The sequence below is a fragment of the Convolutriloba macropyga genome, chromosome 3, assembly GCF_964194025.1.
Source record: "Convolutriloba macropyga chromosome 3, txConMacr16.3, whole genome shotgun sequence".
Lineage (NCBI taxonomy): Eukaryota > Metazoa > Xenacoelomorpha > Acoela > Convolutidae > Convolutriloba > Convolutriloba macropyga.
Genome location: NC_134470.1, coordinates 13,450,608 through 13,466,251, shown reverse-complemented (window position 1 = coordinate 13,466,251; position 15,644 = coordinate 13,450,608). Strand labels below are relative to the sequence as shown.

General features: G+C 33.6%; 1 protein-coding gene across 2 annotated transcripts in view; it reads left to right on the top strand.

The window, feature by feature from the left end:
* LOC142336875 (uncharacterized) overlaps positions 1-12,227 on the top strand; it is a 29,786-nt gene extending 17,559 nt beyond the window's left edge. Inside the window, exons 1-2 of one of the 2 annotated variants that reach the window (XM_075385836.1) lie at positions 3,441-3,819; positions 11,683-12,227. In XM_075385836.1, the coding sequence (XP_075241951.1) occupies positions 3,792-3,819; positions 11,683-11,969 (315 nt within the window). In that variant the 5' untranslated portion in view covers positions 3,441-3,791 and the 3' untranslated portion in view covers positions 11,970-12,227. Of the gene's footprint in view, positions 1-3,440; positions 3,820-11,682 lie in introns of those variants that run through there. The other variant, XM_075385837.1, reaches the window with a different exon arrangement.
* Positions 12,228-15,644: the final 3,417 nt, after the last annotated feature.

Below are 15,644 nucleotides of genomic sequence, written 5' to 3'. Positions count from 1 at the left end.
ATAAAATTAGATTATCTGTATACGAATACACATTTGAGATTTCTACAGTCATTTCATTCAGAAAAAATTAGAAAGATTTACACTGGGTCAGTATGCTACATTATTGAGTAGTTTTTGTGTTAAAGGCTTACCAATTTCAGTCCACATTGACTCAAAAAAACTTCTATTGATTGTGTCCAAATCATTTCTCATTTTTACTTCAAACTGTTTGGGAACCCAAATATCTACCCCTCCACCTCTCTGTACATTAGTTAATGATGATCTTGGTTGGTGAATGAAGTGATGACTATTGCACATCTAAAACTCGGAATGTCAGTTTTTCGTTTATCCATGTTTCGGTAACAACTAGGAATGAGGTTTCATTAAAATTTTTCAAAAAACGGGACAATTGCTCATGTTTACTATTGAGGCTTCTACAATTCATATACCAAAACCTGGGGAACTCCGATTTTCTCGCACACTCACCATTGTAATTTTCATTTGTTGTTATTCTATCCAAATTTGATGGACCTGGATTTCTTTCAATGTCACCATATTTTTGTAGAATAACTACGATGATTATAAGTAGATATTTTATGTTAAATATTCCGAACCATAGTAAAAGTTTTTTAATCTGATCGATATGGCGGTAGTTAGGTTTTTTAAGTTTACATTACAAATTTGAGTGACTTTTGAGAAACTCAATCGTTTCTAGAAAAAAAGCAAACTTAATCAAAATTAAAACCAAGATAAAAATCCACCTACACCTCAAATAAAACACTTTTAATGATTTCTAAAAAGTCACCCATATGTATCAGAATTCAATACGATTGTTGAAATTATTCCATCCATCTCTCATGGGTACAAAAAGATCTTTGCGCTTTGGTGGAATATGTCTCAAAGAGACATCGTTTGTCGAACAATTGTAACCAATCCTTTTCAAGTGGTTTCTCAGAGTTGCTACTATTTTATTGATTCCATGTAAATTAGGGTGAACACCATCATGCCTTATATCTGTGTTTTCCAAGTCGTAATTCAGGACATTTACTTTACACGACTGAAATTCACCATTAAGTTGATCGGCTATACTATCGACTTCCTTGTTGTATTCATTAATTTCTTTGTTATTTACATCTCTTCCATACAGACCATTCTTTACATTCGGTATTTTGCAAATTGCAACTTTGTGTGGGTTGAACTTTGTTATACATTTGCCAACCAGGTCACCAATTTGCTCTGCTGCTTTTTTTCCGTCAGTACCCTGATCAATAGTGTTATGCCCAAGGTGAAATATAAGGCTTTCCGACTTTGTTCCTGTTGAATACGAATCAATGGTACTGTTGACGTCATTAATGGTTGCAGATGGGTAGGAGTGTATAGCTGTTTCGTTACTGATATCGCTTTGTTTTACAAATTTGAACGTGCTGTCCGAAATAACTAAATTTTTGGCAAACCTAGGTACAAATTTGGGGAAAAACTTTTTGCTAGCACTCTCAGACGCTTTACGTTCGTTGTCAACGATACCATCAATAATTTTTGTCAGCATTTTGTCATTTTGAGCTCTCAAGTAAATGATTTCCGACGTTGACTGATCGTATAATCTTTTTTTCGTTGTCTAAAGCTGCTCGAAGTTCTTTGTTTTCTTGTTCAATTATTGCAGCATTTTCTTTATATAATTCTACATCTTTCCTGAGCTCATCAATTTCACATTGTTGCAAACTACTATTAAGTGATGTTCTTTTTTTGCTTTCTCTTAGTTTCAAAATTTCTTGTATCAACTTGTCTTTATTCCATTTTGCTAGTGCAGTTGTCTCCATTTTGATGTCGGATACTTTGGGTTTTTATGACAAAGTCTTAGTTAAACATACCAAAAAAATATGTTGACCTGAAAAGAAAGAAAAAGAAACTGGTTTGATCTCACCGGCTGACTAAATACAATAAGTCAAGATAGCTCCAGTAACGTAGAATACCCAATCAATTGTCGATAAAATTGTTTTCCAAAAAAAGAGAATTTATCTTGTTTGATAATATGAGGATTTTTGAAGAAGTCTATACTGAGCTTATATAGCAGTTAAAAAGGGTAAAGTTTTTCAAAACATCGCATGTGTTTTAAGAAAAATCTATGTCGCTGACTTCTAACTTCTAACTTTATATATATATATATATATATATATATATATATATATATATATATATATATATATATATATATATCTGCTTACAATTGCTTTTTTTCGGTTATTTATTTCTAATGAAAACTCTTGGTTTATAATTATTTGCTAGTTTTCAGGCTGTTTATAAGTTTAGAATTTTGTTGAATTTTACTAAAGTTTGGGACAGATGAGAATCAAGCAGAATCAAGTTCATGTATATTTTTTATGTTTTTGGTTTATTCTGTAAATCTTCTTCTGTTTTTGTTCTATATCTATCTTTAATATATCTACAAAATTAGTTGTTATCTTTGTTATAATTTAATTCTAAAAATTGTCCACTTTGTGAATAATATTGCTTTTCATTATTGTGTGTTCTCAAAATTAATACTTTTAAATTAATATATTAATTTAATATATTTAAAAGAGTCTGACTGCTTCAGGCTAATTCAAGATAAAGTTCTTGGTGCAAGTCATCATTTCATTTTGTCCCATGACCTACCAAATTGTTTCTGAACCTTCATTGCCTTTTCGCCTTATTTCAAAACTGATATTGATCTAATGACACTCTCGTTTGTTCTTATTTTGGAACTTTTCAAACCTGAGTTTTCAATCAAAGAAATATGTGACCTCTTCTGCAAAAGCTTGCGCTCATTGAAAATTAAGCAAAGATTGTGGTTGAGAGGTCGTAACTATATGTAAAAAGTTTTTCACATAATTTCAACTCTTTCAACGCGTTCACCGAAAAACCAAGAAAAAATTTTCATTTGAAAAATTTAACTTTTAAATGCTTTAGTTACCTATCTTACAAAATTTCATTCTCCTCGGACATCGACCTTACAGTGTTAGATACTACACGCAAACTTATTTTAAAGTCAATTTGAAAATTTTGATTTTGTCCTGATTAACTAAATAATATGTATTCAGTGACTGTGCGGTCGATATGGCTTCAACTTGCCGGTTGAAAGTTCAACTATTTTGTCATTTCACTAATGAACTGATTGACTGTGATTTAATTAGGGGTCATTTTATCGTCGTAACCCCAGTCCCCTCCCCGTTATCCCAGGAGGCGTGATCACCCACCTTATATAGTGTGACATGTAGGGCACAGGAAACTGAATAGATGAGTACATTTTCTAGTACCTCATTTAATATGACACTCGCTGAAATCATTTATTATTAGCATTCTGATTTCATCTTTTCTATAATTAAACCGAAGAAAAATCTGCCCTTTTTCAATCCTTTTAAGGAGTAATCTTTAACGAATTTACAATTAGCATAATCTCGTAAAAATTTATTAAGCGCGATTGTCTTAAGTATCATAATTAAATTCTATCCCCAACTCAGCTGGCTATCTTTTTAAAACTTACTAGGAAAGAAAAGATCTTTATATGGTGTTGATTTTCGGAAAGATAAAAAGAAACAGGCGGAAATCATTCCCCCCTTTTATGAACCCATCTTATCTTGAACCCATCAAATTTGAGAGATAAGCACATGCTATAAAAGGTGGTTATTGGTTATTTTTATATCCATCTGCTAGTTGTGTTTTATGCCACTCTTCAGAAAGACAAGTGAGCTTAAAGCAGCCATCTTTACTCGGTACTTCATTTTAAATTTAGACATCTCACAAAGCCAGTTGTACTTAAATCGCAATTGAAAATAATGATGACGCAACAAGATCAGCGAACACGTAAGTAATAATCACACAAATGGCCGGATATAAGACCATAATTGTCTTTTGTTTCAAAATAGCACTCCACTCCTAAGTGGACTTCCTAAAATAAACCTTTGGCACTACAAGGATATTTTGGGTTTTCGTGATCATTTGACTTTTATCCTGTAGATTTAAGTTTTAAAAATTAAAATTATAAATCAGTTATTCTGGGCTAAATGGGCCATACGATTCTAGGTTTCATCTGTAAAAAATAATTTATGTTTTTCAAATTAAATTGATTAAAATTAATTAAATAAAAATTGACAAAATTTTTTGTTAATTAAAAAATAATATATAGCAAAACAATAAAACACAACGTAATTTAAGTTAAGCAAGACGGCTCGTGCGATTCTATGCGTTGCACAGATTGTTCCAACATATCTCAAAGTTGTAAAAACAACAATCAAAGTTTGGCAGAGAAACTGTTCGGAGTATCCAAAAGTAGCTTATATGCATTGCAGAAAATTTATTGTACTGTTTTAACCAACTAATATGCCGCCTTTTTTGGAAGAAAAAAAACGAAATCGTTTTTAGCATATTCTAGAAAGAAACGTGTAGTACAATTTGGAGACACAGACACAGACAAACCATACAAACACACGCACGCACACACCACACACACTGAACAAGCGTGCGCCCGCACACAAAGTATCTACACACAAATAGAAACCACAACAACAAAAAAAACATTTAAAAAGGAAGTTGTTTGGGACAAACAATTTTCAAGAACAATTTCAAGACATCTGATATTACAAGATTAGGAACATCTGATTAAAAACAAGATCTGGTATTGGACATAAAGCTACAAATTGTAGCGAATACTATCTAAGTCTTTTTTATTAATGACATCGGACTGTTTTTGCATTCTGCCGCCTCTGCTGTCTTACATTTAGAGCAACTAACTCTCTCAGACTAACTCCATTTTTTCTCTTTGCACACATTCATTAATTTTTATTAAAATTTCATTTATTAATATTTCCTACAGATTTTGCACTCTGCCTCCAATTGATTTTAACAAGTACAGGAACGTTAAAAACTGTGTTTAACAGTTCTTAATATTTAGCACTCAAGAATATTGTTTTTTTTAATTGTTACGTTTTGGCCGGTTCACTCTTTCAAATCAGCACTTTTCAAAGAAATACGAAATAGTAATCTTTTATTTTTGTTAACAGAAAAAGTAAAGAATTTTTTCATCTTTCAAAAACGTAACTTTTCTAAAAGAGGGTTTTCCTAATCAATAAACTAAATAGCTCTTCAGTTTAAAAAACCTGAGAACGGTAAGAATAGTTTGAAGAGCAATTTAAAAAAGCAGAGAGGAGAAAAATTATATTTCTTCGGGTTTCAAAAAAATTTTGAACAGTTGCTTTAAAATTTTACTTCAGGCTACGCTTGAACTCAACAACTCCAAAAAATTTGTGTATTTCAGTAAAATAGAGGAGAATATTTTCACATAATACCTGTCAATTATCTCTTTTGTCAATATCTCCGGCAATTTAAAGAATACATATAAAAAAAAGATAAGAAAAGATTTCCATCCTTACCTTTCAATAATGAATTTGGTTGATTTGATGACCGTTTTTTCAAACTAATTTTCTAAGTCTTCAAAGTTTTGGAGATAATTAGATGGTTAGTACTAATGAAAAGTTGCCGAGAATTAAATTTAGAAAAGAATGCCTTTTAGTTATGAGAGCTCTAAAAAATCTCACGTCTTCGGTTTTTCGAAGTTTTGGTAATACAAAACAATTGATCTTAATCATATCTAAATCAGCAGAAATCATAGAGACGGATTGAAAACTTTCTTAACAAAAAATTTGAGAGCGAACAAAAAAAAATTTGGAAATTTTTGGTCAAATAGAATAATTTGTTTAACTTCTAGGCTTGAAACTGTTGAGATTTACTGGTCACAAATCTCCTTTTAAACTCATAAAACTTGATCCAAATTTTCAGGTTGAGGTTGCTTTTATCTGATTATTTATAATTTTCAACCCCTCCCCCTCCCCCGGAGCAAATTTGTTTTACTTTTCCATTATTTTCTTCGAAATTTTGTAGACCTCTTCTACTTCAAATTGCTGATAAATTTTGAATAAAAACCAAAAATAGAGCCTTGGGGCTACACTACGGGTGTTTTTTCTCTACGATGCGTAAACAATCGTGAAAACTTGTCTGAAAAAAGCTAGACTCGCATATGCACTCCACATTCATTTTAATGCTGGATAATTAAACTTATGAAGCCGGCCGTAAGTAAAATAAAACTGTAAAACACTACACAACATGGACGTTAAAGGAGCTGTGAGGCTCATCAAGTTGAAGCCCGTATTAGCTAAAGAGAAAATTAGGAAGCAAACTCTGACTGCATTCAATTTTTCGGACTGAAGAGAGTTATTGAGATTATGTAATTGATGTACAATCAAAAAATTATTAAAATTTAATATAGTATAAAACAATACGTACCAGAAATAGAGTAAACGTAACCTATAAAACCAACTCTTAATTTGCCATGATTTCAAGATTTTACTGAGGAAATTAAAAAGCAGCGGGAAAGTTTACTGCGCCATTTTCTCAACCATGTCAGCCTTACAGAAAGATTAGCCAATCAGATTCCAGTATTTAAAATGCGCACAAAATGCGTTCTATTTCACGTAGAGAGTTACAAAAAGTTTGTTTAACATAATTTTCGTTAAGCCTATTAATAAACTAAATCGATTGCGCTAGTTTTAGTCTGATTATTTTTAGGTTACGAAAACTTCTCGGTGATCAATCTTAGGCTAACACCTGCCAAAAAATGTTGCTAGATCTGCCGTTTTTGAATCAGTTTCGCTTGACGTTACGATGCTTACAGTTGTCTTTAAACTAAGTATTTTATGTTTTGAATAAAGTTACGAAAATTTGTTTTGTTAGCTTTACAACAGATGCCGTATCTGCGTTATTTTGAAACAAAAAAATTCTCCTCATCTGCATAGGTTTTTTCAGTATTAACTGCATCATGCTTGATTGCATTTGGCAACATGCTCCAAACTACAGAAAAATTTTGGTTGGACTCAAAATTAATTTTTTAGATATGATAGCTCATGGAAACTTTAAGGTTTTAATTCAAATGTCAACAGATAGTATTTGTAAATTTATATCTGGTTTGACAGGTAAGATTTAAACCAAATGTTATTAATCAAATTTCTTGTTCTCAAAAAGTGTATAAGAGGCCTTCCGTAGTATACTGTTTGAAAACTAGGTTGGTCATTATGACTGCGTTGGCGCAGCAGAAACAGGAGTTAGAACTAAAATTTTGAACTAAAATGTCTTCTTGATTCTTCTTATTTCACAGAATGGAGACAATAAAAATTATAGGAAAAATATTGTGACAAATTACCTTGTAGAGATTAACTCGCCCCCCCCCCATTTTGAGGCAACAGTTTAACCAAAGCTGCCACAAAATTGTTCTTTGTTTTGAAATCCACAGAACCATCAGGTCTTTCCCTTCAGTGAATTATCGAAGAAAACTTTGGCGCGAATAAAGCTCTTCAATAAAACCAACAGTTATCAAATTTCAGTTTGCTGCGTCGTAATTATTTGGTCTTTAATTTCTATTCAAACAAATGCAGAACTCTTATTTGATCAGAGTGATTTAATACAACGTTTGAGCAAAACAAAGGGATGTCTTTTTCTGAATCGTCATTGAATTTTTATAAGAAAATATAATATAATTCAACGCTATTCGTGTTAATAAAATGCCACTGCTGCCAATGATGTTATTCAGAGACCATAAAATATTGCCAATAAAGAACTAATGTTTAAAATTGTAAGCTGATCAGATTGCGTTGGTTTTTAGTGGACAATGGAAGCATGTTAAACTGTTTTGAAACTTTTCACTGAACAGAAAGGATTAAAAGGCAAAATAATTTTTTTTCTTTGAACAAAGATAAATACAGAGTATTTCTTCACCTGAATAATTTATTGTGTGTTTAGTTTGCGTTATTGTCTCTTTTCGCTAACTCAATTACTTTAGAGTTTGAATAATTGTGGCTATCATCTTGAAATTAAAAACTCTCAATTTTAATTCTTTCAGCAAAGACAACCTAATAGAACTTTCTTTTCACTGATCGGATATTTGACATTCACATGCATCAGTTCCAATGAAGAAAAATGTAAAAATGTGATTTTTTATGATCATTCATTAACAGTCATTTGAAAATTTAGATGGGCCATTTCGATAGAAAAAAAACTACAGTTGCAATCTCATTCAACAATGTTTAATTTAATTTGTTTTCACTCGAATCACATAACCTGATACTTTTGTTTTTATCTACCGAAAACTCGATAAACCATCTTTTGCCCAAATTTTTTCATTATGTTGTCTATATTCAAATATTATGCAGGAGTTCTAGAACTCTTTATTGGCTCAAATAAATGAAATGCAGATGTTTCAACAACTAATTTTCACCATGTTTTTTGAACAAATTTTGACAACTATTTCTCCAAGAGTTGCAAATTTTTAATTTAAAAAATAAGCCTAAATAAAAGCAAGGAAGCAAAAGTAAGCCGACATAAAATCAAGCGGAAACTTATGTCATAGATATGTAATCTATCAGAAACAATACATTGTTAACCGTTAAATTCAACTATGCATAGTATTATATTGTATCATGTATTTCAATGCACCAAAGAAACAAAAATACGTCATTTTTTAACAACTAAGGCGTACGGGCCTCAGTGGACTGCTGTCCATGGCCATGCCACTCATCCGCTGTGTGATGTAATTGGGAAACCTTGCGCTCGTTTTTGCAGCGAAGAAGCGCACCCACCAGTCCACCAATTTTTCATCTAACTTGACCTCATTCTCTAAATTCGGCTTGCTGACACATCAGCTTGCTTGACCGCCACCAACAATACCATACTATTCGAATTGTGATTATTGGAGTTAACGAGTTGTTAGCATGCCCAAAAGTGTTAGTATGCCCAAAAGCCGATAGGCCAGTAATCCAAATTTTGAATATTACGTCAAGTAAGCTAAAAAAATTTTGGAATTGACGGGCTGGTGGCCGCGCTTCTTTGCTGCGATAACGAACCCGCGGTTTCCAGATTACATCCCACTTCGGATGAGAGGCCTGGCGATGGACAGTGGTACATGACCATGAACAACTAATCAGAATGACATGCAAAAATCTTTTTTGAGAGCAGCTATTGATACAACAGGAATAGTACAGCAATAAATGAGTACATCCTCCTATAAATCACAAAAATTTGATCAAAAATAAATTTATGCAAACTGATTTGAACTGTTGTAAACCTGTCACAACTTGAAATGTCATAAGAGTAAAATTGTTACAAGTACACAAATTAGTGAAAAATACTGATAAGATCATATATGTTTGTAAACAAACAGTTAATATGAACAACGGAATTATTAACAGACGTGAAAATTGTTTAGGAATACAAAAATAAAAAATTTTCAACGTTTTCCTCCTAAAATTAACGAGAGGAAGCAGTCGGCTTCCAAAATTATAAAATCAAAAATTTTGAGGCTTAAAAGTGTATCTCAAAAAGTTTCATTAAAACTCCAACAGAAAAAACAACAGAACAAGCGTGACCAAAATCGCTAATACAATTTGACGTCATAACTCAATTTGAGAACAGATCCTTTAAAAAAACAGCTCGCCAAGACAAGTCAAATTCTTGGATTTTTAATAAATAGAATAGAAAACTTTTCATGATTGCTATTGAACCCTTTAAGTCCAAGAAACTAAATGGATTGTATATTTGAAAAACCCAGAAAAACTAATTGGGTTGCGTAACTGACTGGCATGTTGGTCAAGTAATGTGCTGCTGGGTTACAGTCTCTGCCCAGTCCCATCCAGTGTGGAAGTAGGATTTTCATTCTTTATACTCTGGATTACTTTCTCTTGTTATTGGAATGAGTCATATCTGCAGTTGGAATATTATACGTGCCAAAACCGGCTACTGATTTTTATGACCATTAATTTATTAATGATAGGTTATTAATTTATTAATAATAATATAATAATAACAATCACAACTGAATCGAACATCGTTCCTAAGGGTCTAGGAAATAAACCCCCACGGTAAAAACCCCACTTAACTTTAGATAGGAAATAAACCCCCACGGAAAATAACCCCCACGGAAATAAACCCCCACGGAAATAAACCCCCATTTTAAAATGGAATTTTGGTTCTGATCATTTGTTCGGTTGTGATAGTTTCATATCAAGTCCCACGGGCCGCTCAGACACGGCCATGGTCCGCAAGGCATGGCCCAACGCGCTAAATGCGCAGTTCTTTAATAGTAAAGTGGGGGTTTATTTCCGTGGGGGTTTATTTCCGTGGGGGTTTATTTCCGTGGGGATTTATTTCCGTGGGGGTTTATTTCCGTGGGGGTTTATTTCCGTGGGGGTTTATTTCCGTGGGGGTTTATTTCCTATCTAAAATGAAGTGGGTTTTTTTCCGTGGGGTTTCTTTCCGCAACTGCGTTCCTAAAGAACTATGATTGAATCCAAATATCATTGGCTGTAAAATTGGTGGAGAAAAATTACTTTTGTAATCATAATTCATTTGTAACATGAGCACCCCTGCAAAAACAGAGAATTAAAAGATTCCTTTGAGTCAAACAAGTTGAAAGTTTTATTATGTACCATTTGCACCCATGAAAACCAGGCGCAACAATTTTTGCAAAAAAAGTTCCGATATAAGCGGTAACTAGCGATTACAAAGCTTAATAAAGGTTGGAAGAGTTGACATTTAAGACTAACGGCAAAAAGACCAAATTAAATAAGATGAACTCTAAAAAGTTAGCGATAGGAGCAACGCTAAAAAACGCTAAACTATGTAACATCAACAAACAAAAAGTACTTGGTGAAATTATCTAAGATTATCGCTACAAATAACGCTAATTTTTCTAATATCAACCAATAATAAGCCCTAAATTACGTAAAAAAATGCTGAGAAATAAGCGGTTTAACTATATATGTATGCCTCCAGAAGACAGAAAAACGACGCAAGAAAAGATTGTCGTGTTCTTTTTTCCCCATAAGAAGATGTCAGTATGTTTGGTTTCCTCGGTTTCAATTCTAAAAAAGTCGTCGGTACATTTGGTCTCTTAGATTCGGTATAACACCCACTGAGTTTTGATATGATCATCAAAATCATGTTCAGAATTCATTTTCCGTTATTTCCTGTATGAAACCGAATATAGTGAACTTTTCTTACGCTTCAAAAGGAACATACCGAACCTAAGAGAACGAACATACCGAATCTAAGAAACCAAACATACCGACAATTATCTTCCGTTTGAAATCGAACATATCGAGTCCAAGAAAGCAAACATACCGACAATTTCTAACGTTTAAACCCGAACATACCCACGATACCGAAAAAGGTCTGTTTTTGACTTTGTCTTTCTGAAATCGAACATACCGACAATTTTTTTACGTTTACAAACGACAATTTCTTAACTGGGGAAGAACAAAGCAAAAATTCTAGTGGAAAATTTTGTAATATCAGCGCTTAAATTTAAGTCTTTAACCATGTGAGACGGACGCTAAGAAAGGGTGAATTTTTTGGTTTCGCAGCTTTTATCGCTTATCTTCCACTCATAAACCAACTGGCGTTTTTCTGCGCTCGTATTGCAATAAACGCTACTAGTCAATTATGCGTTGTTATTTGGTTTCAGCATTGGATAATTTTTTTAACTCTAAATGATTTAAATTTTTGCCCGAAATATATTGTTCAGACAAAATGTTCCCCTCATCACCATTATGTTTATATCGCTTAATTTTAATTTTATGTTCGTACAACATGGAAACATGTTTTAACTTTTTGGTTCTGTTTTAGTTTTTCTGACAGCTACGATTGGTCTGCTCTTGTGCCTCTCTGGGCTTAGCAGTGCTCTCTCAAGTTCACACAAATGCAGTTCCCTCCGCTCATTAGACCAAATATCCACTCTCGCACAATCGATAGAAGCCTTCTGTGCATCTAGCCTGGACGCTGAGATCCAAGTCTTGGGAGTCCCACAAGCCACATCATACTCAAGAGACATCGACAAACGGATTGGAATTTTCAGAATTGCGGGAACCGACAACACTGATTCGCTGTTGAACAAAAGGGGAATTTACCACTAGAGTGCTAGGAAAAATTGTCAACGCCATCGTCACGCCATCAGCATAAACAGTTACCATAATTAAATTGAAATTTGTGAGAGTGAGGTTAAAACTACTGTTTTGATGTATATTTTGATTGCGAATTTTTGTATTGGTTTCATCGAGGTTAAAGTAAATTAACCATGCTACTATAATGGCACTCAATTATAATTGATAACAGTAAATTTTCCTTTCACTGACTAATTTCTAACGTGATTCAATACAATTTTCAGGAGGAAAGAGACTTGTACATAGAGTCAAGTGAAAAAAAGCATGTAGCAGATTAAAAAAATAGCCAGGTACAAAAATCGACTATGAGTACAGAGAAAAATGTGCTGCTGAGAAAAATTAAAATTTTTTAAATTGAACAAAAAGACAGCTTGGAGCAAACTTGAAAGCCAATTAATACAATATAAAGGTAAATATGATGAGCATAATTATGTTTTTAAATGAGACCAAACCGCAAATTTGTGGTTAAGCTCAATAAGTTTAAACAGTACGCACTAAAAATTCAACCAAAATTGATAGCATGAAACCTAATCAACTTATTCAGATCAATTTTCACAAATATTCATTACAAAAATGTAACTAAGTCCATTTAAACGAAATCTACTTTGTGAGTTGTTCAGTTTCAACAGAAGTAAATCATGTTTGAAAAGAGCTGCAAAGTTTTCTATAAATATAGTCTCGACTTCAGAAAAACATGAAAAAAATTTACAGAATAATAAAAAAAATGATTGCAATTTTCTGGAGATTGGAAAGCAAAGTTTTTAGTCGCTGAAAAAATTTAAAGTGAAATTCTGACAAAATTAGGCCAAAACCAACTAAAACACCTATGTACTTCAAAATTCACGCAAGACTGTAAATTGTCGGAGGAAAATTGCTATTAAAAGTCCTGGGCAGCGCATTTACATAAAAATTATTTGTCAAAAAACATGCAAAGTATATCTTTTATTCAATATTTTGCATTTTTCTGAAACCGTTGTTATTTTTTTTAAATTGGTTGCCTTCTAAGCAACTGAGATAATCTAGTTGCTAATCACGTTAGAAACTGAGAAATAAAAAAAGTGTTGTCTGGCTAAGAAATGCAACGAAATTTGGGGAGATGGAGTTAAACTAAATTACACAATTGCTCAAAATGCTAGGGCAAACGTAAAGCATATGTAGTCTTCTTCTCGACGCCTAAAAAATCTTAGGGGCTTATAAAATTTTCGCCTAACAACTTACACAACAAAAAAAGAACACTGTTAAAAAAAACAGGAACTTTAACAAAAACAACAAAATTGCGCTTCAATGTAACGTAAATAAACACAAAAAATAGCTAAAAAAAGAAACACCACGTTAAAAGATGAAACGAAGAAAACAAAAGCTGTCTTTTTTTCTATTTCTTATTCCGTAATAAGTTCACACTAAATTATGAATTCTTGCAATCTGCGTGGTCTCCATTATCAAATAATCTTGGTTTATTTTGACCTAAAATTTAAATCTTTGCTGATTCTTTCTTATTGCCAATCTTAATGTTTTTTCCGATCTCTGCCGTTTCTTCCTCTCTCCCTCAGCTTTTTATCTCTCGTTTTTTAATTTGCTCGCATTAATGAACTGGGCTCAAGTACCCTACTGTTGGATGACATTGCTTACAAAAAGACTCCCCTTTCATTGGGTCAGTTCAATAAAAATTCAGGCTTGTTTCTATTTCATCAAGAGATTGATTCAGCTCAACACAAGCATCTAGGAAAAGTTACATTGCGTGCCACACAATCGGGTTGCTGATTAACAGTCAAGTTTAACTAATTGCTGCGTTCAACTACGGGTCTCGCGACAACAGCATGTTAGCTGATCCTCATATGATGACAACAGAAAGTGACTGAACTGCTCTGTCGAAGGCAATAGATTGTCCCGCTGAATGATAATTTCTGCTATCAGCTAACAACGACATGCGCAGTAATGCCTTCTTCAAAGTCCTCGAAAGACCGCCCAAATATTCGATTGCTAGAGGGACGAACAAAATTCCTTGTTGAGCACAGCTATTTTCATACTAAACATATGTTCGATCTTCAGCAGCTTCAATTGCATAGCCAGTCTTTTCTGGCAAAATTTGACAAAAACAACAAAATTGCGCTTCAATGTGACGTAAATAAACAAAGAAAAATAGCTAAAATAAATAACACCACGTTAAAAAATGAAACGAAGACAACAAAAACTGTCATTTTTCTATTTTTTTTCCGTAAAAAGTTCACACTAAAATATGAATTCTTGCAATCTGCGTGGTCTCCATTATCAAATAATCTTGATTTATATTGACCTAAAATTCAAATGTTTGCTGATTATTTCTTATTGCCAATCTTATTGTTTTCTCCGATCTCTGCCGTTGCTTCCTCTCTCACTGAGCCTTTTATCTCTCATTTTTTAATTTGCTCGCGTTAATGAACTTGGCTCAAGTACCCTACTATTGGATGACATTGCTTACAAAAAGATTCTCCTTTCATTGGGTCAGTTCAATAAAAATTCAGGCTTGTTTCTATTTCATCAAGAAATTGATTCAGCTCAACAAAAGCATCTAGGAAAAGTTACATTGCGTCCCACACAATCGGGTCGCTGATTAACAGACAAGTTCAACTAATTGCTGTGTTCAACTACGGGGCTTGCGACAACAGCATGTTATCTGATCCTCGTATTATGCCAAAAGTGACTGAACTGCTCTGTCGAAGGCAATGGATTGTCCCGCTGACTGGTAATTTCTGCTAGCAGCTAACAACGACATGCGTAGTAAGGCTTTCTTCAGAGTCCTCGACAGACCGCCCAAAATTTCGATTGCTACAGGGACGAACAAAATTCGTTGTTGAGCAGAGCTATTTTCATACTGAGTATATTTTCAATCTTCAGCAGCTTCAATTGCATAGCCAGACTTCTCTACCGTATAAGAAATACTGTTAGGTTGCAGAGAAGAAGCCACGGTTATGTCTAGAGCAGCAGATTGGCCAGTTTTCCAAGAAGGCGGACGGACGTCTCCTGGGCGTGAGATGTTTTCCGCAATGAGATTGCGTTTTTCCATTACTGGAGACAATTTAGCTGCTAAACATGCGGAAGCTATACGATCGCGAATTATATCGTGCCTTGAAATTGCATCTCCCCTTCCATGGCAGGCAACTGATGGTCACCAAAAGTGTCCAATGTACCTGACTTGCAATAAGGACATTTTCTTTCTTGATCATTAACCGCTATCCCGAGCCTGTGCTTGACACTGACTTGAAGTTCCTTAGCCAAAAAGTGTAGAACTATAGTGGGAAATGGAGGCGCGGCAAGCCACGCGCCGAAATGAGGCAGGCATAGTGATTGGAGTCTTGCTTTTTCCCTAGTTGACGTTTGATTTTTTATTAGGGCAGCAAGTTTTCCGTAAAAATCTGATTTTCTGCTACGAATATTAAATCATTCTTAACCCACTGTTGTTTAATAACTAAGATGAAAAAAGTATCATTGTTTCAATATTAAACAGATTCAAAGCTCTAGCAGAGTGAAAAAAACACCAATTGAATTTGAAAAGTTCAAACCTCATAAAATGTGCCAGGCTAGCATCCCTCAATATTTAAACCACCAGTATTGCGCACGTCTCAAGGTAATCACACTATTCCGAATTATCATTTTATTTTCGAAAATTCG